The 23,450-nt window shown below is 36.7% G+C and overlaps 1 protein-coding gene across 5 annotated transcripts in view; it reads right to left on the bottom strand.

Annotated features, from left to right (window-relative positions):
* HEATR5B (HEAT repeat containing 5B) overlaps positions 1-23,450 on the bottom strand; it is a 99,949-nt gene that overhangs the window by 14,570 nt on the left and 61,929 nt on the right. For 4 of the 5 annotated variants that reach the window (XR_013349422.1, XM_077843586.1, XM_077843587.1 and 1 more), the window contains exons 25-31: positions 21,350-21,531; positions 19,145-19,213; positions 14,320-14,499; positions 8,186-8,423; positions 5,101-5,355; positions 3,507-3,634; positions 470-614 (exon numbers count right to left, since the gene is read on the bottom strand). Coding sequence is in view for 4 of the 5 variants with exons in the window: in XM_077843586.1 (XP_077699712.1) it covers positions 470-614; positions 3,507-3,634; positions 5,101-5,355; positions 8,186-8,423; positions 14,320-14,499; positions 19,145-19,213; positions 21,350-21,531 (1,197 nt within the window). In the remaining variant the exon portion in view is untranslated. Of the gene's footprint in view, positions 1-469; positions 615-2,933; positions 2,994-3,506; positions 3,635-5,100; positions 5,356-8,185; positions 8,424-14,319; positions 14,500-19,144; positions 19,214-21,349; positions 21,532-23,450 lie in introns of those variants that run through there. The other variant, XM_077843590.1, reaches the window with a different exon arrangement.

Genomic DNA, 23,450 nt, shown 5'->3' with positions numbered 1-23,450 from the left:
TTTTTCATTTTTTACTTCAAAACATTTTATTAGGTATTTTTTTAAAAAATATTTTATTGATCTATTCATGAGAGACACAGACATAGGCAGAAAGAGAAGCAGGCTCCATGCAGGGAGGCCAATGTGGGACTCGACCCCAGGACTCTGGGATCACAACCTGAGCGGAAGGCAGATGCTCAACCACTGAGCCACTCAGGTGCCCTATTAGGTAATTTTATTAGGAACGCATTTCATATCACAAGGAACACTTATAAGTTAGGTTGAACCATATGAAGTTGACACTTTTGAAGGTAAAAAATAGTTGACCATCAGGAATTTCATTTAGTTATTTCCAATGAAAGCAAAATCAATTGCAAATCCTCTATATCTATGACTAAATTATTTATTAAAAATTTCCTGGCCTTGATATTTAAGAAGTCAGAGTACAAATAAAATCTACTTTGAAGTTAACATAATTTCTAGTGCTTACTTAGAGTGTTCCTTTTTTCTTGCAAATAATCCTGAGCAGCTCTTACTATCTGTTGTACAACTCCAGTAACCAGCAGCTGAACAGATGGTGGGTTCCAGGTCAACAGGAGGCGGTGCAAAACACTTAGCAACTCAACACCAATCAGCTATTATAAATTAACACAGGTAAATCTAATTAATCTTAATTTCAAAGGATAAATTTATGTTATTACAATCTAAGAAAATATGCATGTAAAAATAAATCTGGTAGCTAAAATTAATATATATGACTGTGTAACAAATAAGAACAGTATAACAATCTTGAGAAATGGTCATATTGTATTCCAACACACTTTCAATCAACAAAATATTGTGGATGCTAGGCACTTCCAATAAGTCCCCCTCCCATTCATCTCAGCAAGTATTACAAACTTGAACCACTCACTTTTAAGCCACTTATAATCCTCCACTTAAAACCCACCCAATGAATCTGCCTCAAATTTCAAAGAGGGAGAGAAAAACTTAAGTATAACCAAAGCCACATTTACCTTTCTCAAGATCAAATGTCCAGACTCTATCCAAGGCTGATTAATCTTTCATTATCTGCTTCCTATACTGATTGACTTCCCCAGAATTCTTCAAGGGCCTTGATTGTACTTCACATGCCTTCAGCCTCTCTCTCTAGTTAGGTCCTTCTCCCAGGTTAAGGAGAACACTCAGGTCTTTTCTGTCTCATTCCCATCCCCCTCTCAAATCCTCTCAGATCTTTCTCTCTGCCCCCATGTCCTCTATCTCTATTGTGCTTCCTCTGGTGCCAGGCCACATGCTTCCACTTCCTTCACCCCCTCACTTATTCCTCATTCTTCCATAATCTGGCTTCTGCTCACCTAAGAAAATGCTCTGTCTTCGGTCACTAATAACCTTCCCTGGACTCTCTTCTGTCCTTATATACTGGGATCCTGGTTCTTTTGAGACTGTTGTCTATCCTTGACACTCTCCCTTGTCCTTGTAACTCTGTTCTTAGTTCTCCTACCTCTGTAGTAGTCTCTGGTGCTTATTTCCCTCATCTCCATCCTTATTTGTTATTTGTAATATACCCTCATGTACCAGTCCTGGCCCTCTTTTTTTCCTTCTTTATTCAGTTTTCCTAGGCTAGTGTATAACTCGCTATTTCTCTGGAATTATGAAAAGAGCCTCTTAATTGGCCTCCCTTGTCATCTTTTATAGACCAATCTCACAAGGTTGATAAAAGGGATCAAATCTATCTATCTATCTATCTATCTATCTATCTATCTATCTATCTATCTATCTATTTATCTATCACGTTCTTTTTTTTTCTTTTTAAGATTTTATTTATTTATTCATGAGAGACAGAGAGAGAGAGAGAGAGGCAGAGACACAGGCACAGGGAGCAGGCTCCCTGCAAGGAGCCCTATGTGGAACTCAATCCTGGACCCCGGCATCATGCCCTGAGCCAAAGGCAGATGCTCAACCTCTGAGCCACCCAGGCGTCCCTATATATACCATGTTCTGAAATACAAGTTTAATCATTCCTCTATTTTAACATTTTTAATGATTCCCTATTACTTTTAAGATAGATTTTAAATCCTTTAACATGTCACACAGGAATTTTCATGATTTGGCCCTTACCCTGTTATACAGCCTCATCTCCTAACAACCCCCACATGCTCCATTTGTCTCAGCCATAGTAAATGACAGCAGTGTCCTTGAACTTGTCATGTTCTCTTGAGCCTCCTTGTCTTTGTCTTTGCTTCTCTCCCAGAGAAGAAAACCCATTCTTCTTGTGCTGCCTCACCAATTCCTCTTTTAAGATTTAATCCAACCATCATTTCCTCTGAGAAGCCATTCTTTACCTTCCCTGATAATGTCTGGGCTTCTCCCCTCTATTCTCATCATACCTTTATATATACTAGCTCAGCATTTATCATACTGTCCTGATCTTCTGATCCAGGTGCAGTGAAACCACTTGTGACAGCTATAGCCTCCAACTGTGTCTGATGCAGAATAAAAGTTGTTGAGTAAAAGTTGTTGAGTGAATGAGTCAGTGTGAATTTTTGAGTCAGTGAACTCTGATGATATTGAAATTACAGGATCTGACTCAGGAAAAAAAAAAATCCATCCAAGTGTTAAACAGTACTTGGATAAACAAAACATTATTGAGTCCAAAAAATAGCTAGGTAGGTGTGGGACATAATATGTTAAAATCGAAATGAGTGAGTGTAAACCTTGTATTCTCTCTTCATTCACAGATTAAATTTTAAATTATATAAAAACCTGAAGTTTCTTGAGTAATCTGTAGTTCAGCTAAAGAGTAGCTTTAGGCTGCAAGGCTGGGGTACAAGAAGAGTTCATCAGTGAATGAATCTTGTAATCACAAAGTATATGCTTTGCTTTATTTTGGTTTAGGTCACTATCATGTGCAAAACTAATCTGGATATATGAAATGATAACAACTTCTTTTTTACCTGTTTGTGTTTTATGGAAAATTACCCCACCTGTAGTGATGGTGACCAAAAAGATGGCTCCTATTATAGAAATAAAAGAATTCCTAATTAAAAAGAAGAATAACAAATCCACTGGTAGCTTGGTTCTAGATCATGAATAAGCCCTCTAAATATTACATACAGAACTAGAAAAAGCAATTCATTAAATTGTTTAGATAAGTAGTTGAGCCAGTGCAAAAAAAATTCATTAAATGAGAGATAAAACTTGATCAAACATTTAAAAATGGTATAATTTATTTAATAGCCTTATAAATTACTTCAGCCCTTTATTAGTAGAATCATTAACTGGGACTGAAGGCATCCCTTAATTTTTAGTTTTATTCGACTACTGATGAACACATCTAAGAAGATACACTGACTATTTTTATGCTGCCTGTGCCTGGTCACCCAACATCACTAGAATGTCTTACATAAAGCGAAAATCTTGAATACTTATTATATAATATTTATTTCATATGGGAGAAAGTTGTATTAAGATAAATATGATAAAAACAAAGCATAACATTTATTATCTGTTATAGAAAAATACTGTACCTGATCTTCTGCAATATGAATTCGGGCATAAGGAGAATCTAGCAAGGTGTGTAAGGCCTGTAGACATGCTGTAACATGTTCAATAGGCTCCTCAGGTCTAGGGGAGCAAAGGAACTGTATACTCACACCTGTGATGTACATAATAAAAATACATGTTTGTCTATAAAACACTTTGTTGCTTTGATGTCAGATTTTTTTCTCTATTTTTCCTCTATTCTTCTGAAGATTACTTTAACACATATTGAATGCTATTGTAGAGTTCAAAATGGTCACCAAAAGCAGTAGCCAAACTTTATAACACAGACTGTAGCTTTGCAATTAGGTTAATAATCAAATTGGAGGTAGGGAAGGGAGGTAGTTCCAAGGTCATGGAGTTAAGAAGATACTAGATTTTTTTATTTCAAGAACTTAAAAAAAGAACACATTAAAAATACACTTATGAAAATGATAAAATTACTTCTCATTACATGGTTGCCAAACAATTTCCATGTCTACAAAGAATTTTTAGTGGCAAACTACGGAGGTATAATGGATATCATGGATAACAATTGTTCTTAATTTGCATAATGTAAGGTCACTGTTTTAGATGAGTCTTATATTTTCATGTATAAGATCTATTGATGAGTTCTATAATTTCACCTTAGCAACTATGTTCCTTTTCCCTTCCAGAAAATATAAACCTGCTTAAGAGCCTCATTAGAATCTATAACACCTTAATGTTAAAAGAGCATCATCGATGCAATTATAAATTGAATTTATTCAAATTTTCTTTAACTTTGCATTTTACTATTTCCTCAAGGGACAATCTGTTAAGTGTTAAGTAAAAAGAAAATCTGCCTTTGAAAAAGAAAAATGTAGTTTTTCTTGAAAATTATTCAATATTGCTCTGCGAGTGAACACGATAGCTAAAATTTTTAGAGTAGTCTTTAATAATTAAATTTTTCTATTAAAAATTCAGTTAACAATTTAGAAAATGTGCTTTAAAAATCCTCCTTTTATTATTCCCTCTCTGGACTGTGGTATATGAAACTTTTCTATAGCATTAAAATGAAAGCTATGAAGGGGTTCAGAATATGCCACACTAAAATATGCCTCTGTGGCATATTGATTATTTTGAGCTGAAGGTACTTGATGAATAGCAGATACAGTAACGGCCCTCTAACCCCTTCCCACCTAAAAGCAGGTCATGAAACTTCTCATGAGAAAGGTGCCCTCCCTGTATTAGGAAGAGAAGACTGGGAGTCATTGTTGAAATAGACTTGTACAAACAAACTTACTAAAATTAGTTCCCCCCCATATATTTCCTAGTCCTTGTCCCACAATTTATTGTCCCCAGCCCACACCCCTTTGTCTGGTCACATCCCCACAATGTATTGTTCTTTGTGTAAAGTAGTATGTAAGTTTTTTGGCCTAATGGCTACTTTAGGTTAAAAATATTAAATAAATCTGCATGCTTTTCTCCTTAATCTGTTTTATCAATTTAATTCTCAGGCCAGCCACAGAACCTAAGAGGATAGAAGGAAATTTTTTCTTCCTTACAGATATGAATTTCAGAAGTGACACATCTTTAAATACATCAATATCATACACCTACCTAAAATCAGATGCATTCTGTCTTTGTTAATTTCTGGCAAAGATTTAGTACTAGGTGTTGCTCCTGATGCCTGGTTTAAATTCACAGGTGTAGAACGTTTCTGTAAGCCAGGTATTGCTGCTGCTTCTGCAGACTCTGAACATGTAAATCCTGTGCTATTCAGCCAAAGTGCCACTGCATGGAGAATGGGGGCCCATGAATTCCGGTAGTGAAGTCTAGCTGTATCAATAGTCTCCGGAGTATAAAATGCTCCCCCTGTAAAATAATCAAGCCAATCAAAGCCATTACTTTTATTGTAAGTGTTCAACCATTTACCAATAACTAACTTAAAAATACCCATTTCTTACCATCTTAGTCCATTTGGGCTGCTTTAACAAAATACCACAGACTGGGTGGCTTATTAACAACAGAAATGTATTTCTCTCATTTCAGGAAGTCTGAGATCAGGCTGCTAGCATGCTCAGGTAAGGGCCATCTCTCTGACTCCTACCTATATTCTCACACGGTAGAAGGGGCTAGGGAGCAATGTAGGGTCTCTTCTCTAAGGGTACTACTAATCCCATTTCAGAGGGCTCCACTTCATGACCCAAGCAGTTCCCAAATGCCCCACTTCCCGATACCATCACAATGGGGATTATGTATCAACATGTGAATTTAGAAGGGACACAAAATTCAGACCATACCACATACCAAAGAGTAATCTGGCTAAAGAGAGTCTCTTTATTACAAAGTCACCAAAACTAATGTCTTTTCTGCAGCTGCAGAACTGTAGTGCCTGTGCCTTCCTCACCAAGGCTAGGGTTTCCAGCCTTTCCTTGCAACTGCACATGCTGCTGGGGATCCTCTCTCTTTCTCTACCCTGTGGTCACAGGCTTCCTCTTCACTGTTACTGGAGACTCCCTAAAACCCTGGTTACCTTCTCCTACCACAGCCAGGGACCTCTCTTCTTTCTCTTTCACTCTTCCTCTGCCATTCTTCCATAACTCCTGCTTTCACTACCAAACTGAGGACTTTCCCACCTGTTCTTGCATACACTTACCAGCACAGCAATAAACTTCATCATGGTTAGGCATAATGACTTGTTATGCATAGTTATTTAGAGTACTCTAGCTCATATAGTTATTACCATAACAGTGAGAATATTTACGCTTAGGTTAATAAAAAAGCTTATGCCATATTTGAATTTATAAATTCAATATGGAGAACATGCTCTAAGTGAGAGAACGCCAAGTATAAGTCTACAGAAATTTAAAATGTCATTACTACATCTTATATTATTAAATTATTAATAATTAAATAATTAAATTTAAGGGGTTATACTCTCTTTTTAAATTTAAGATGTGTTAAGTTACATTGTAATATTAATTGCTGTTCTAGCTTTCACCAATTACGCTTCATTTTTTTTTTAATAAATTTATTTTTATTGGTGTTCAATTTACCAACATACAGAATAACACCCAGTGCTCATCCCGTCAAGTGCCCCCCTCAGTGCCCGTCACCCATTCACCTCCACCCCCCACCCTCCTCCCCTTCCACCACCCCTAGTTCGTTTCCCAGAGTTAGGAGTCTTTACGTTCTGTCTCCCTTTCTGATATTTCCCACACATTTCTTCTCCCTTCCCTTATATTCCCTTTCACTATTATTTATATTCCCCAAATGAATGAGAACATACACTGTTTGTCCTTCTCTGATTGACTTACTTCACTCAGCATAATACCCTCCAGTTCCATCCACGTTGAAGCAAATGGTGGGTATTTGTCGTTTCTAATGGCTGATTAATATTCCATTGTATACATAAACCACATCTTCTTTATCCATTCGTGTTTCGATGGACACCGAGGCTCCTTCCACAGTTTGGCTATTGTGGCCATTGCTGCTATAAACATCGGGGTGCAGGTGTCCCTGCGTTTCATTGCATCTGTATCTTTGGGGTAAATCCCCAACAGTGCAATTGCTGGGTCGTAGGGCAGGTCTATTTTGAACTCTTTGAGGAACCTCCACACAGTTTTCCAGAGTGGCTGCACCAGTTCACATTCCCACCAACAGTGTAAGAGGGTTCCCTTTACTCCGCATCCTCTCCAACATTTGTGGTTTCCTGCCTTGTTAATTTTCCCCATTCTCACTGGTGTGAGATGATATCTCATTGTGGTTTTGATTTGTATTTCCCTGATGGCAAGTGATGCAGAGCATTTTCTCATGTGCATGTTGGCCATGTCTATGTCTTCCTCTGTGAGATTTCTCATGTCTTTTGCCCATTTCATGATTGGATTGTTTGTTTCTTTGGTGTTGAGTTTAATAAGTTCTTTATAGATCTTGGAAACTAGCCCTTTATAGATCTTGGAAACTAGACTGTCTGATACGTCATTTGCAAATATCTTCTCCCATTCTGTAGGTTGTCTTTTAGTTTTGCTGACTGTATCCTTTGCTGTGCAAAAGCTTCTTATCTTGATGAAGTCCCAATAGTTCATTTTTGCTTCTGTTTCTTTTGCCTTCGTGGATGTATCTTGCAAGAAGTTACTATGGCCGAGTTTAAAAAGGGTGTTGCCTGTGTTCTCCTCTAGGATTTTGATGGAATCTTGTCTCACATTTAGATCTTTCATCCATTTTGAGTTTATCTTCGTGTATGGTGAAAGAGAGTGGTCTAGTTTCATTCTTCTGCATGTGGATGTCCAATTTTCCCAGCACCATTTATGAAGAGACTGTCTTTCTTCTAATGGATAGTCTTTCCTCCTTTATCGAATATTAGTTGACCATAAAGTTCAGGGTCCACTTCTGGGTTCTCTATTCTGTTCCATCGATCTATGTGTCTGTTTTTGTGCCAGCACCACACTGTCTTAATGACCACAGCTTTGTAGTACAACCTGAAATCTGGCATTGTGATGCCCCCAGCTATGGTTTTCTTTTTTAAAATTCCCCTGGCTATTCGGGGTCTTTTCTGATTCCACACAAATCTTAAAATAATTTGTTCTAACTCTCTGAAGAAAGTCCATGGTATTTTGATAGGGATTGCATTAAACGCCAATTACACTTCATTTAATTACTACTGTAAACCCCATAAAGGCAAAACTCTGAATGCAGTACTTACCATCAGGCGGGAGCTGACTAGCAAATTCAGCTGGTAAAGTTAAAAGCGCATAGTCTTTTAATGCTGCCAGCCACAGGCGGCTGAGTGTTGGCAGTTCGGGTTGCACGAGTGTTATTAAACTATCTGGTGGTAGTTCGTCTATAGTACCATAATCATCATCATCATCATCAGTACTTTTAATTGCTCTTTTTGGCTTTGACTCTGCTTCCTTCTTGATATTCATAGCAACCACATATACCTAGTAAGATATTTAGGAGGAGAAAATAACAGGGCATAATATTAAGAAATGACATAATCTAAATTGCTATGATTATACAACTGAATTATTGAATAATAATAATTATTATTCCAGTGTTTCTACTCAATTAAGTTAATTGAGTAGAAACACTGGAATATGTATACAACTTCATGATTTCCTGACAACCTCCAAAGAATAATTCCACCTGCTTTGGAGACAATCTTTCAATCTTTTTTCATTGACCTGACTTCTGAGTATTCCTCTCACAAAATATTCCTTGAGTAGGGTTCTCTGACATTTTTCTGGCTTGTCTTGTTAGACTTTACAAAGCCCTCTTTTATGTGTGTCTTTTTTTTGGTCATAGGGTATAACTTCCTGTTTACTGCTTCCACTTTCACAGACTTATTAGACATAATCGGATAGCATTCAAAGAAAAAGGCTGGAAGGGATGGAAGAAGGGCCAGAAAAAGGATTTCCATAAATATCCTTCTAACCCCTTAAGTGATACTTAGCAATCTTGCCTTTATAACAGAGAGTTGAGCAAAGCATATAATTTAATAGTCACATATATATTATCTGTATCCTTTCTCTCCATTTAGTAAGCCAAAATGATGTATAATAGCAACTTCCTAAAACATAATTTTGAAGATTCTTCTTCATCGCAGTTATTTTTGTTTGTTTTTGCACACACATTTAAGCTTTGGCAACATGTATGGACTGACCAAAGAATATGAGGCAGAAGTAGGTGACCGGTTTTACTCTGTAGGCAATGGGGAAGGGAAGAGGCCACTGCAGGATTTATTATGTATTTTTCCTGAACTTTTAATTTTATTCTAAAATTATACCATAAAAAGTTTGGAAAATGAGTTTTTAAAATTACTAATAATCCCAATTTTCAGGTTATCATATTCTATCTTTGTAAGTTGTAATTTTGTTGTACAAAGAATTTTGTATTTAATTTTATTTATTAACATATCGTAATATTTTCCCATAAAATGCTAGTCTTCAAAACCGTTACTCTTAATGGCTGTAGGGGATGAGTCATACAATTTCCCTAAGTTGAAATTTAATATTTACTCCTGATTCTTTACTCAGCCTTGGGAATCTTAAAAAGACAAGATACAGTGTTTCCAAAGACAAAAGGTGTGCAGCTCTTCATATTATAAATAATGTTCCAAGTTAAGCTTTTTGTAAACATTTCCTTCCTGTATTTTGGATATTTTCCCCTAAGATAAAATCCCAGAAACAGAATTACTGCATTAGTGATTACAAATATTTTTATGGTTCTAGATAGACATTGCCAAAACCTTTAAAAGGGTTCTGTAGTTTATAGTGCTATTTGCAATCCAAGAGAATATGTTTTTTAGACTCCTTTTTTAAAGTCTAAATACATCTTATTAGATATTACACAAGAAAAATAGAAAAATCAGAAGCATAAGAAAAAGAAATATTGTTAGCATTCTAGACATGTTGTATATACAGTCTTTTAAACAAAACTGTGTAACTTTTGTTTTTTAAATTTTTAAAAAGATTTATTTGAGAGAGAGAGAGAGAGAGAGAAAGAAAGAAAGAGAAAGAGAATATGCAGCGGGGAGGGCAGAGGGAGAAAGAGTCTCAAGCTGACTCCCTGCTGAGTGTGGAGCCTGATGCAGGGCTTAATCTTATGACCCTGAGGTCATGACCTGAGCCAAAACCAAGAGTTGGGACACCCAACCTACTGCACCACACAGGTACTCCCCTAAATAACTTTTAACCCAATTTTTTATTCACTTAATCTCATCATCTCTTAGGATCAAGACATACATTTAAGTTATTTCCATTTTTCTGAGAAAAATAAACATTGCAATGAATATCATCATAGCATAGTCTTTGTATATATCCTTAATATTCCTTAGGATAAACTGGTCAGCTAATATGCAGTTTCAGTAAGTGTTTTGATATATTATCACCCTTTGGAAAAATTTTACTGTCATTCTAAAAATGATGTTAATTTATCTGGGTAATGTTTCTATATTTCTTCTCTTCCCCATATGTTTATGCATAGCTTTGTTTCCTTTCTGTGAATTGTTAATTCATATTCTTTGCCCAAATTTTGCATTTTATTTTTTTTAAAGATTTATTTATTTATTTATTTATTTATTTATTTATTTATTTATTCAGAAAGAGAGAGAGAGAGAGAGAGGCAGAGGGAGAAGCAGGCTCCATGCAGGGAGCCCGACGTGGGACTCGATCCCAGGACTCCAGGATCACACTCCAGGCTGCAGGTGGCCCTAAACCGCTGTGCCACTGGGGCTGCCCCAAATTTTGCACTTTAGAAGGATTATTCTGAGAATCCATATAGGAATAGCTGGAGGTGGGGTGGGGAAGACTAACATGTGAAAAAAATTAGCAACTGTACAGGTCAGGTAACAGATGATGAGGACTCAAACTAAGGCAGGGGTAGGAGAAAGGACATATTTATTTATAGGTATGGAAAAGGTATATAAAATCTATTGCTAAATTTAAAAAATAGTTGCTATGTTAAATAAAATTCCATTTTTATTTTGAAAATAAAGATATAGATACATATATTTTTTAGTATAAACAGATTTATATGTGCATAGTGATATATACCAAAATATTAACAATAGTTATCTCTGGATGATAAGATAGTAAAATTACAGAGGGGATAAGATTACAAATTTTTTTGTTTTTAATTCATGAGAGACAGAGAGAGGCAGAGACATAGGCAGAGAGAGAAGCAGGCTCCATGTGAGGAGCCCAATGTGGGACTCTATCCCAGGACCCCAGGATCACACCCTGAGCTGAAGGCAGACGCTCAACCACTGAGCCACCCAGTGGTCCCCAGGTTTATTTAAATAAAAATTTTTCTCTTAAAAAAAAAATTCTCTATATTCTGAATTTATGTAATGAGCATAGGTATTTTTTATTATCAGAACAAAATTACATATTTTCAAAGATAATACTAACAGTAAAATACACAGGAATTAGTTACCTACTAGATATAAGATGAAGGGGACTGGAGAAGAAGCATTTAATATTGATACCTAGGTCCTGCTCTGAAGATAGGAGATAGGAGATGCTGAGATAAAGAGGAAAAAAGAAGATAAAACATAGTATTTTTTTTAGACATGTTGGGTGTGTGGTACTTATATCATCCAAGGGGAGATGTCTAGTGAATAGCCAAAAATATGGAATTGGAATTTAGGAGGTCTAGGTAGAGAAGTAGAATTACAATCTTTAATATACAAGTTAAAGCTACAGGTTACAGGTATGGATGAAGCTGCCCAGAAAGTATGAAGAGGGAGGAAAGGGACAAGAAGAACACCAACAGTTAAAGAGTAGGCAGGCAGGGATGCCTGGGTGGCTCAGTGGTTGAGCGTCTGTCTGCCTTTGGCTCAGGGCGTGATCCCGGTCCTGGGGATAGATACAGTTCCACATTGGGCTCCCTGTAGGGAGCCTGCTTCTCTCTCTGCCTATGTCTCTACCTCTCTCTCTCTCTCTCTGGCTCTCATGAATAAATAAATAAAATCTTAAAAAAATAAATAAAGAGTGGGCAGGCAAAGAGAGGCCAGCCAGCAAGTGATGTTGAGAATGAATAATGAAAAGGTAAGAGGAGAAGCAAGAGAGGAGTATCACAAAAGTTAAGGAAAACAAAGGGCTTCTAAAGGAGACAGTACCAGAGAGACTATGTACATGGAGTCTGGTGATTGTGTAGGGATACAGATAATTCTCTCATTTGTAACTTTAGTGAGAGTAATTCCAATGGAGTGGTGATGACACAGGGAAACTGAAGAGACCTCATAAAAAACTATTTTTGCTTCTTTTCCTGCTTCTCTTCTTGCCAGGATCTGCACCCCCAGCTTATACATGCTGTATGTCCTCCTTGTAAAGGTCAAGGACTTAATGATCTCTTTGGAGTCTTTTAGCACAAGAGATAACATCTAAGAAATGACTAGGTGGGGTCCTCATGTACATTTTCCAAGACCACTGACTCCAGACACTCTGACACCAAAAGCCCTAGCTCCAGGGCATAAGGTACTTATGGAGGACACCTGAGCACTCCTCCTTGTTTTGACCAGATCTCAGATGCCTGAGAGGGGCATGTACACCAGGCAACCATCCTCAGTAAAAATCCCAAGCCTTGAGCAAAGACGAGACTCACTCTCCTTTCCTTTCCAAGTCTCCCAGATGCTCTGTCTGTATCTGCTGTCTCTATACCTTCAATAAACTCTGTTGTCACTTCCTCTCAGCTCACATTTGATTTCTATCCTGTGCAAAGCCCAGGACACTGTGGGCTAGTCCTGCAGAACCCCATCTGGGACTTCCACCAGCCAGTCTGCATCAGTGAGGATGACCCCAGATTGTGGGGGATGGGGAAGGGGGTGATCAAGAGCAAGGAAGTGAAGATATGGAAACTCCTTCAATGCCCTGAGATGTGAAGAGGGGAGAGGGAAAGCTGTGAGGACAAGGGGAGGAAGGCAGGCAAGAAGAGTGAGCAGATGGAAGGAGAGGGTGCAGATACAGAAGCAGGCATGAGGGACAGCACTGGGCTAGAAAGTCTCCTCTCCATACTCAAGCCTAACTAACATTAACTGACAGGTGAAAGGACAGTTCTCAACTCCTGTAAATCTAAAAATTTCAAGGCAACAATCTGCAGAGACAGAGAATGGATCTCCTCAGTTTTCTGAGTGAAAAAGTATAAGCAGAGATAGGTCTTCAGGAGAGAAATCTAGACTACGCTGGGCATTTGAAGAGAATGACAAAGAAAAGGAAAAAAACACACACATATATAAACATATATATAAATTTACATATACATAAACATATATAAATTTACATATACATAAACATATATAAATTTACATAAACATATAAATTTATATATATTTATATATATATAAATATATACATATATATATATGTTTAAAATTTACTTAAAGGGATCCCCGGGTGGTGCAGCGGTTTGGCGCCTGCCTTTGGCCCAGGGCGCGATCCTGGAGACCCGGAATCGAATCCCATGCCAGGCTCCCGGTGCATGGAGCCTGCTTCTCCCTCTGCCTATGTCTCTGCCTCTCTCTCTCTGTATGACTATCATAAATAAATAATAAAAAATTTAAAAAAAATAAAATTTACTTTAAAAAAAGGGAAGAGAAATGGGGAAAAAAATTACTAGCATTCAAGTCTGGTATGAGGTGCAAATCATTAAATAAGATTACAAGTTGCCCTAAAAAAGAAAGCAGTGTCAATAAAAACATGCATTATTAATTTAGTTACGTGAGCTTCTGATCTAATTTTTTAAAAGCAATAATCTATCTTCCATTCAATACCAGCCACAATGTCCTTTGATATACATTGCCTTACAAAAAGATATTTCTACATTGTAATGAAAAACAAAACAAAAAACAAAAGTAAGGCTCTGAGATCAAATCACTTGACCAAAGTCACAAAGATGGTAAATTATAGAGAGAACTTGTTCTAGGGCCTCTGATTCAACATTTAATGCTTTTTATACTAAACTATGCCAGCCTTCCTAGTAGGTGAATCAACCATATTAATGCAAGTCAGCAGAGAACTAGCTGACTGGCAACCAATGCTGTGATCATCATACCCTGCACTGCCTAATTTCCACATAATTATTTGGGGGAGGCCCTTCTCAATATAGAAATTTTGAAAAAATTGATTAAAAACAACTTTCAAAGGTTTGATAAGAGCTCTTTCATAAATATATACATATTTTAATGAGAAGGAGCAAATAACAGATTTTCAAAAAGCATTTCACACCAAAGGGCAGTTTAAAAAAAAAATAAAAATCAAATAAATTTTTTTTACCTATTGGACTAGGGGAATATTTTTTCATGGATGGAGAAACGGTTCAAAAATAGGCTATGGTTACCTCTGCCCATGCTTTGAGAACAGCCAATTTTTCCATGGTTGTGGCACTCTCTCGGTATAGTTGGCTAGAAGATCCTTTTCCAGCCTGCACTTTGTCCAAAGAAGAAACAAGCAGATTGTGCACTCGACGGAGGTCATTGAGATCACTGACAACTCCACTTCCGATCCATGTACTACATACCTGGCCAAAGAAAAACATTTTAAATTTTGAATAAAAAATTAATATTTAATATGATTTTTTTTATTGAGGGAAGAAACACAACAAACCAATGAAGAAAACAAAACAAAAAAACCAAATGCTGTGCTTCAGCATTATTTTTGAGTAACAAATTGACAAGAATGGAATTTATTGTACTCTAACAGGGAAAACTAACAGTATTTACTTATAATATTTCCATTGTCTAATTTGACAAAAATCTTAATGGAAAAAATTTCTGCCTGAATCAGTTCAGTTGTGAATAATTCTTCACTTCAACAACATTTCTGCTTAACACAAGCAAAAGGTTATTCTGAGTGGTATGGAAGGGATGAAAAAATAAATAAAGGGGGAAAAAATCTAGTCGCCGTCCTCAAGAAAGAAAACACAGATTGGATAAACACTGTAGGACTGCAATACTACACCTAAAAACATAGAAAATAGAGATTACTTCCAGCAGAAGAAATGGAAATATTTAGATATCAGGAAGGTCTGTGTGTATAAATACAGAAGAGTTACATGGGAAAAGAGAGAAGATTAGCAAAATTAACTGGGATCAGATTATGGTACAATTTAAATCCCATGCAAACTGAACTCAGACTTTGTTCTGTGGGTAGTCATGAGTTTCTAAGGCTTCAGAGCAGGGAGATTACACTTACAATTGTGCTTGAGGCGCCTGAGTTGCTCAGTTGGTTAAGTGTCCAACTCTTGATTTTGGCTCAGGTCTTGATCTTGGGGTTGTGGGATTGAGTCCCACCTTGGCTCTGAGCTCAGTATGGAGTCTGCTTGGGATTCTCTCTTTCTCTCTCTCTAAATAAAATCTTTTTAAAAAATTGTGCTTTAGGAAGATTGCTCCAGTACTTATACCAGGAAAGATGTGTTTAGGTGGTAAGCAACGTGTTCAGTTAAGTGACTATTAAAATATTGTAGGATAGAGACAATACAGATCAAGCTGGGAATGGAAGGAGAAGGGAGCGTCATCTGAGAGAGGCTTGGAAGTAGAAATTACTGGATTTGGAAACCAAGTAAATATTTTTAGGGGAGGAGGCAGGGACTTGCAAAACATGGAAAGAATCAAAGCTGGTTGTTGTAAGTAATGCTGCAATAAGCATGGGGGTGTATGCATCCCTTTGAAGAAGTGTTTTTGTATTCTTTGGGTAAATATCTAGTAGTGTCATTATTAGATCGTAGGGTAGTTCTATTTTTAACTTTTTTTTTTTACCATAGCCAAATTATGGAAGCAACTTAAGTGTCCATCAATAGATGAATGAGTAAAGAAGATGTGTGCGCACATGCGCGCGCGCGCACACACACACACACCATGGATTATTACTCAGCCATAAAAAGGAATGAAATCCTGCCATTTCCAACAACATGGATAATGCTAGAGAGTACAATGCTAAGTGAAATAAGTCAATCAGAGAAAGACAATATGATCTCACTCATATGTAGAACTTAAGAAACAAACAAACAAAAAAAAAAAGGAAAAAAAGAAGAGACAAATCAAGAATCAGACTCTTGGGCAGCCCTGGTGGCGCAGCGGTTTAGCACCACCTGCAGCCCAGGGCGTGATCTTGGAGACCCGGGATCGAGTCCCACATCGGGCTCCTTGCATGGAGCCTGCTTCTCCCTCTGCCTGTGTCTTTGCCTCTCTCTCTCTAGCTATGTCTCTATGAATAAATAAATAAAATCTTTAAAAAAAAAAAAAAGAATCAGACTCTTTAACTATAGAGAACTGATGGTTACCAAAGGGTAGGGGGAAGGGGGATGGGTGAAATAGGTGATGGAGATGAAGAGTACACTTATTGTGATGAGCACCGAGTAATGCATAAAATTGCTGATTCACTATATTGCATATTTGAAACGAATATAACTATACTGGAATTAAAACAAAACAAAACTAGTGAGACCAGGGCACTCTCCACACACAGGTAATAACCAAAGCAATGTTACCAGGTAAATCTATGTAAGGACAGGTATTTAAAAAAAGGTATAAGGAAAACACAGGGAAGATAGTTACACTTAAGGGACAAGTAGAATAAGAATAAACCATGAAAGAAATTAAAAATGCCAGGAAAGCAAAAGGAAAACCAGGCAAGTGTGGGGACACTGGAGCCAACGGAAGAATGGCAACAAGGAAGGGGTGGTCTGGCAGTGCGACCTTTCCCCACAATTACAAGTCCTCCCTTTAAAGAACATGAAATTAGGGGTGTCTGGCTGGCTCAGTCAGTACAACATGTAACTCTTAGTCCTGGGGTTGTGAATTCAAACCCCATGATGGGTGTAGAGATTACTTGAAAATAAAATCTTTTATTTTTAAAGATCTTATTTATTTGACAGAGAGAAAGAGAAAGCACAACCAGGGGGAATGGCAGAGGGAGAGGTAAAAGCAGGCTCCCCACTGAACAGAGCCCAACTCAGGTCTCAATCCCAGAAGCCCAGGATCATGACCTGACCCCAAGGCAGATGCTTAACTGACTGAGCCACCCAGGTACCCCTGGAAATAAAATCTTTTAAAAAGTAAAGAGCATGAAACTAAAACTGCAGGTATACTCCATCACAGATTTGGTTTATGAAAAAAGATAAAGCAGCACGGAATCAGCAACATCATATTCAGAGAAAATACCCTGGCCTTAAATCAAGAGTGGTGCATGAATGTACATTTAAACATCTCAATCTGAAATAAGACATTTAAAGTATATATTATGTTTATGATTCCTATGCTGATCTAAATGATTTTTTTTTTTTTTTTTTTTTACTAAACCACTGATTACTGTCTCTGTGTTACACTTGAGAGTCTTCCTACAATATCTAAAAATTATCCTGATTTTCAGGCTTAACATGATATCTATTCTGGTAAATAAGGTGGGATACAATGTTTCATAATCTGTCCAAACCCAACTCCTTACTTTCCTTTAAGAAAAAGGAACTTGCAACCCACTGTTCCATCTGTTTCAAAACTAGGTTTCCTCCCAGAAACAGAAGGATAGGTCAAAAACTTAAGCCTGCTAGTGGAAAAGAAGGAACTTCTTATAGAAAAAGCAGCTACAGGGGCACCTGGGTGGCTCAGTGGTTGAGCGTCTGCCTTCAGTTCAGGTCATGATCCTGAGGTCCTGGGATTGAATCCCACATCGGGCTCCTCACAGGGGGCCTGCTTCTCCCTCTGCCTATTTTTCTGCCTTGCTCTCTGTCTCTCATGAATAAATAAATAAAATCTTTAAAAAAAGAAAAAAAGAAAGAAAGAAAAAGCAGCTAGAGTCACATAAAGAATAAGAAGTTGAAGGCAAATTCAGTAACAGGAAATTTTCATACTACTCATCCACAAGATGAAATCTGAATAGCCTTTGCTTTTCTATGAATGGGAGCTTTGTAGGTTTTTTTCTGTTTAAATACTATATTCTGAAACATCATCATGATACATTTATTTATACAGGACTATGATTTTTGATTGTCTGTGAGTCAGTATCTCATACCAATGGTCTCCTTTAACTCCAAGGTTTGTCTCATGATCCACAGTCCTCTCTCTTAAACAAGGCTCCCTCTTCTCTCTCTGGTCTGCTGTTTGTAAGAGGAGTTCATTTTTCTGAAGGCCATCACTAATAGAGCAGACGTCAGAGAAATAAATCTTAACAAGGTTGGGGGGCCTGGGTGACTCAGTCAGTTTAAGTATCTGACTCTTGATTTCGGTTCAGGTCATGATCCCGGGGATGATGATCCCTGTATCAGGCTCCATGCTGGGTGTGGAATCTGCTCAAGATCCTCTCTCTTCCTCTCCCTCTGCCCCTACCTGACCACTCCCTCTTTAAAAAAATAAAATAAAATAATTAAAAAAAAAAAAACAATGGGAGGAAGAGGAAGAGCCAAACCGATTGAGCCACAGAGAGAACAAAGTAAGAACTTCACATGTATTATTGCAAACAGCAGAAGATTCTCTGTGTAGAAGCCACATGTAGCTGGATTATGGATTCTAAGCAATAATTATAAACCACAGTTCTGTACTCCAGAAAACTGGAAAGGAGAGTGTTGCTTCTCTTTTATCCTTGGGAAAGCAGATAAAGAATCTGATTTCCTGAAAGATGAGAGCTTAATGCATGAGCCCATTTTCAAAACAAGGCATGAAAAAGAGGAACTTATCAAAAGTGTAGAAACTTAAGTGCTTCTGTGACTTTTTTCAAATATAATAATGTGAAAATAATCCCCTGGGATTAATTTTGCAATGAAATTTCTATATTGTGAAATTCTCTTTAGAATAACGTAGAATTTTCACAAACTGTGATCAAAAAGTCTTTTATTAAAACTAATTATCATTAATATGCATTCTTTAGTTATTTTGCAATCTTGCTTTTACTTTTAGTCCCTCTTATGATTTTTATACCTTTGTTCACTTCTGGATGATATAAGACCTATGTATCCCAAAGTCATCTCCTCAGCTATGACAGAAAAAGGGATGTGATTAATAGTTACTACTTCATCATTTGGTACAGAGTAAAAGAGGAAACTAACACTGTTGTATTTCCAAGATAAAAATAAATATTATTTGATTTTTCTCTCTTCTTTCTTAGAAGTGAAATTCTAAGGTATCTATTAATTTAAAGAAGGTAACCATAGAAAACACTATTTTTCTTCTTACCTGGCAAGCTTTCGCTATTATGTCTGATGGGGTATCTTGTGAAAAGGCTGGTCTTAAAGCAGCTCCCACCTAGGAAAATGAATACAACCATCTTGTTTTTAAAGATAAGTAGTAAACATAAAGCCTCTTGTGTCCTTGGAGATGAAAACACACAAAATACATCTTTGTTATTTTCCTTTTTATCACATCTCTCTTATCTCTCTTTTGAGTTACAATAAATTCAAACATATCATTTTTCTTTTGCTTTCCAGGAGGTTATAATCATTATCAAATCTATATGAATGCTATACCAAAACAGGCAATTAATCTTGCTTCTTTTTCCTTTGTTTTTGTTTAATAGTAAACAGGATTTTCTGACAAAGTCACAGGTTCCCTGGAACAGAAAACTGCTATTCTTTTTTTATTCTGTCTATATTTTCCTGAATGAATTTCTAACAGTATTTACCTCATGAGTGAATCTCATATAACTGGATCAATTCCTTTAAATAATTGGTTAGTACTAAAAATTCACATAGTCACTCTAGTCACTCAGACACCATTTCACCTCAAAAAAAAAAAGAAAGCTTTAAAAGAAGGATGCTCAAGAAATATTCATTTATGTACAGTTGTCATAGTAGTAAGTGAAGGAAAATGAGCTTTAGTTTTATTTTTTATTTTATTTTTTTTTGAGCTTTAGTTTTAATAAGCCAATCCAGTCATAGGTTCTTAGATATATTAGATTTGATGTGTATGAACTGAATAAGGAATTAAATACAGTCAATCCCTAATTTAACACATCTTTCCTTACACGAGAGAGTCAGTCACTGAGATTTATCAATAGCAGTTTAGAAATGGATCCAGAGTCCCTCTCCATGACTAAAAACACATGACAACTAATTGCAGTATTGGTAGTACAGTTATCAATTAATCACAGAGCTGGTGCTGGCTCCTGTACTGAAGAAGAAAGAGAATATACTATAAAAGAGATTGCTGGGTTGACTGATAAAACTGGAATATGCTGGACTATATAGAAGTAATATATCAATGCTGAATTTCCTGAAGTTGATTAACTGTTCCGTTATATAAAACAGTGTTCTTGTCCTTTGGAAATACAGACTGAAGTATTCAAGGGTAAAGGACATGATTTAAAGAATTATTCTTGTAATTTTTCTGTGAGTTTAAAATTAGTCCTAAATAGGGATCCCTGGGTGGTGCAGCAGTTTAGCACCTGCCTTTGGCCCAGGGCGCGATCCTGGAGACCCAGGATCGAGTCCCACATCGGGCTCCTGGTGCATGGAGCCTGCTTCTCCCTCTGCCTATGTCTCTGCCTCTCTCTCTCCTTCTGTGTGTGACTATCATAAATAAATAAAAATTTAAAAAAAAATTAGTCCTAAATAAAAAGTCAAAATTAAACAAAACAACAAACTTCATTCTTATAGGTTGAATATTTGCGAATAAGTAACTATATACAGGTTTTCTACAGACAGTTGGGCTAGAAGTCATAACTTCGTCACCTGTACGTAGGATGGCAAAACAATGAGGCATACATTATTCACCCTTTTTAATTTTGTGTGTGTTTGAGTATAGTTTTTAGATGAGGTGTTGTGTATCAGAAGTTAAGGTTCTGGTATAATTACAGTAAAAAAATATGTGTCTTTTTTTGCTAATTTAAGTTTCTTTGTCTTCATATAACCCATCATTACCAGGATTATTGTGCCTCAGTTCAAGAACACAAAAAAGTTATAAATCTCAGGGGAAACAAGTATCTCTGTTTAGAATAAAATAAAATATTTTTTGAAGATATAGAATTCTTTCAGTAATATTTTTAACTGCTGTTATTAAAAGTTATCCTTCGATATACAATGCTGCCCTCTTTATTTCTAAAAATGCTTATCAAGTCTTGACATATAAAAGTAATGTCAATAAATCCACAACACTCTTTGAATGTCCTTTTATCTTTTAAATGGCATAGCTAAACATCTAAACACAAGGCTGAAAAGCTAGGCTGCAATTCTATTCTAGTTTTATCACCAATACATTATCAGAACTTAAAAATAGTGACAAGTTTTATACTATTGTTTCAACTGCAGGATTCAACTATGTAACAGACAATGGGAATAAAGATATGCAGTTGAAGTTCCAAATATATTTCTCTAGGGAATCTTCACTCCTTTAATGATCATGCAAAGGTTCAATTTTAAGTTTTAAATAAACAAAGTATCTCACATTAGCTTGATACTGCTCTAAAATCACATGGCCTGGAAATTCTGGCTCAGGCACAGATGCAAATTTCTTGATAATGTCTTCAAGTGCTTGGAGCCCAGCCATCCGCAGCTGGTTACTATGATCTGTTGCAGCCATGAATGCCATGCGAATTAGGTCAGAGAGATGAAGTACCAACAGGTCATCTAAAAATAAAAAATAGAAGGCAAAAAGGAAAACTTCTCCAAAAACAGGTATAACAGAAAAATATGAAATGAAATTTCTTTACAAAAACACTTATATTCCCGATATTTCACTATGTTTAAAAATAACAAAGATACACTTTCAAGAAAGCTTGTATATCATAATTTCTCAAGAACATTGGTAAATTTTTACACAATATGGGAATAAAGATGACATTACTGGATGTACAATAACATTTGAAGCAAAATAACTGACTAGCATAACTTTCCCAAAAGGAGTTTGTAATCCTTTTAGAAAGAGTTGGCAGATTTTCCTGTTAAGAACTAGTTAGTAGGGGATCCCTGGGTGGTGCAGCGGTTTGGCGCCTGCCTTTGGCCCAGGGCGCGATCCTGGAGACCCGGGATCGAATCCCACGTCGGGCTCCCGGTACATGAAGCCTGCTTCTCCCTCTGCCTGTGTCTCTGCCTCTCTCTCTCTCTCTCTGTGTGACTATCATAAATAAATAAAAATTAAAAAAAAAAAAAAAAAAAAAGGACTAGTTAGTAGGGCAGCCCCGGTGGCTCAGCGGTTTAGCACCGTCTTCAGCCCAAGGTGTGATCCTCGAGATCCAGGATCGAGTCCCGCATCAGGCTCCCTGCATGGAGCCTGCTTCTCCCTCTGCCTGTGCTTCTCCCTCTCTCTCTCTCTCTCCGTTTCTCATGAATAAATAAATAAATCTTAAAAAAAAAAAAGAACTAGTCAGTAAATACTTTTGGTTTTGCTGGCCATATAATTTCTATCACAACTATTCAACTCTGCTTTTGTAGAATGAAGTCATAAACCCTGTGTACATAAATGGGTGTGCTGTGTTCCAATAAAGTTGTATTTTTAAAAAAACAGGCTATGGTCTGGATTTGGACTGTAGGAAGTAGTTTCCCAACCTCTACTCTAGAAAAGACTTTTATAAAGATAAGATGTAGAAAAGGGAAGTCTTTTTCCTTTTAGAGTAAAAGCTACCCCAGATCTGCCCAAAGTTTAAAAGCAAGTCTCAAAAGAATTCAAAAGATACAATTTAACTACATCCCAGGACAAAGTCCAGCACTATTTAAAGGAATACAACAAAATCCAGCACTACTACTATAAAATGTCCAAATCTGGCATATAATAAAGAATTACCAGGGATGCAAAGAAGCAGGAAAATAGATCTTGTAACAAGGAAAAAAAAAAAAAAAAACCCAAACCCTCAGTAAACAGAAACAGATACAGAAATGAAAAAGATGATGAAATTAGCAGACAGGGAGCCTAAAACAGTTGTCATAAATATGTTGCCTATATTTTAAAAAGAAAATGAAAATCTGAGCATATTGAAGAGAGAAGTAAAAGACAGGGGAAACCACAAATGAGACTTGTAGAAATTAAAAAAAAAATACCTGAAATGAAAAATATACTGGATAAGATTATTAGTGATTAGTTACTGAAAAAGAAAAGATTGGTGAACTTAAAGACACAGCAGTTGAAGTTATCTAAAAGAATTTATCAAGCTCAAGTACTCTAAAGTTCTTCAGGAGGCTACAAGACTCCCAAAGTCTTTTGGAAGTAGTTGTAACCTGTGGCTCAGCTGGATTTCCAAAGAACTTCTACTTCAACAAGTTTCTGTGGTTATGGCTATTGTAAAGGTTTTTCCAAATCCAAGGAGATGAACTCCTACAGTAGGAGAGTGGGAAGGGGCATGGGGCAGAAACTCTAAAATAAGGAGAGAATTAGGGGGCTGTTAGAGGTTTATTATATTCTGGGAGTAGTTCCATACAACTAAAGCACAGTGGATACAAGGGGAGATAAGGATGATACAGGAAGAGCCTGGATAGTACATTTATTTGGTCTATAACTTTGAAAAGTACGCATTGACATGACTGTTCAGAATGGCAGGCAATGGGAACTAGAA

This window comes from Canis aureus, chromosome 12 (assembly GCF_053574225.1).
Source record: "Canis aureus isolate CA01 chromosome 12, VMU_Caureus_v.1.0, whole genome shotgun sequence".
Classification (NCBI taxonomy): Eukaryota; Metazoa; Chordata; class Mammalia; order Carnivora; family Canidae; genus Canis; species Canis aureus.
Note: the sequence above shows the minus strand (reverse complement) of the source record. Positions and strands in the feature narration are given on the sequence as shown.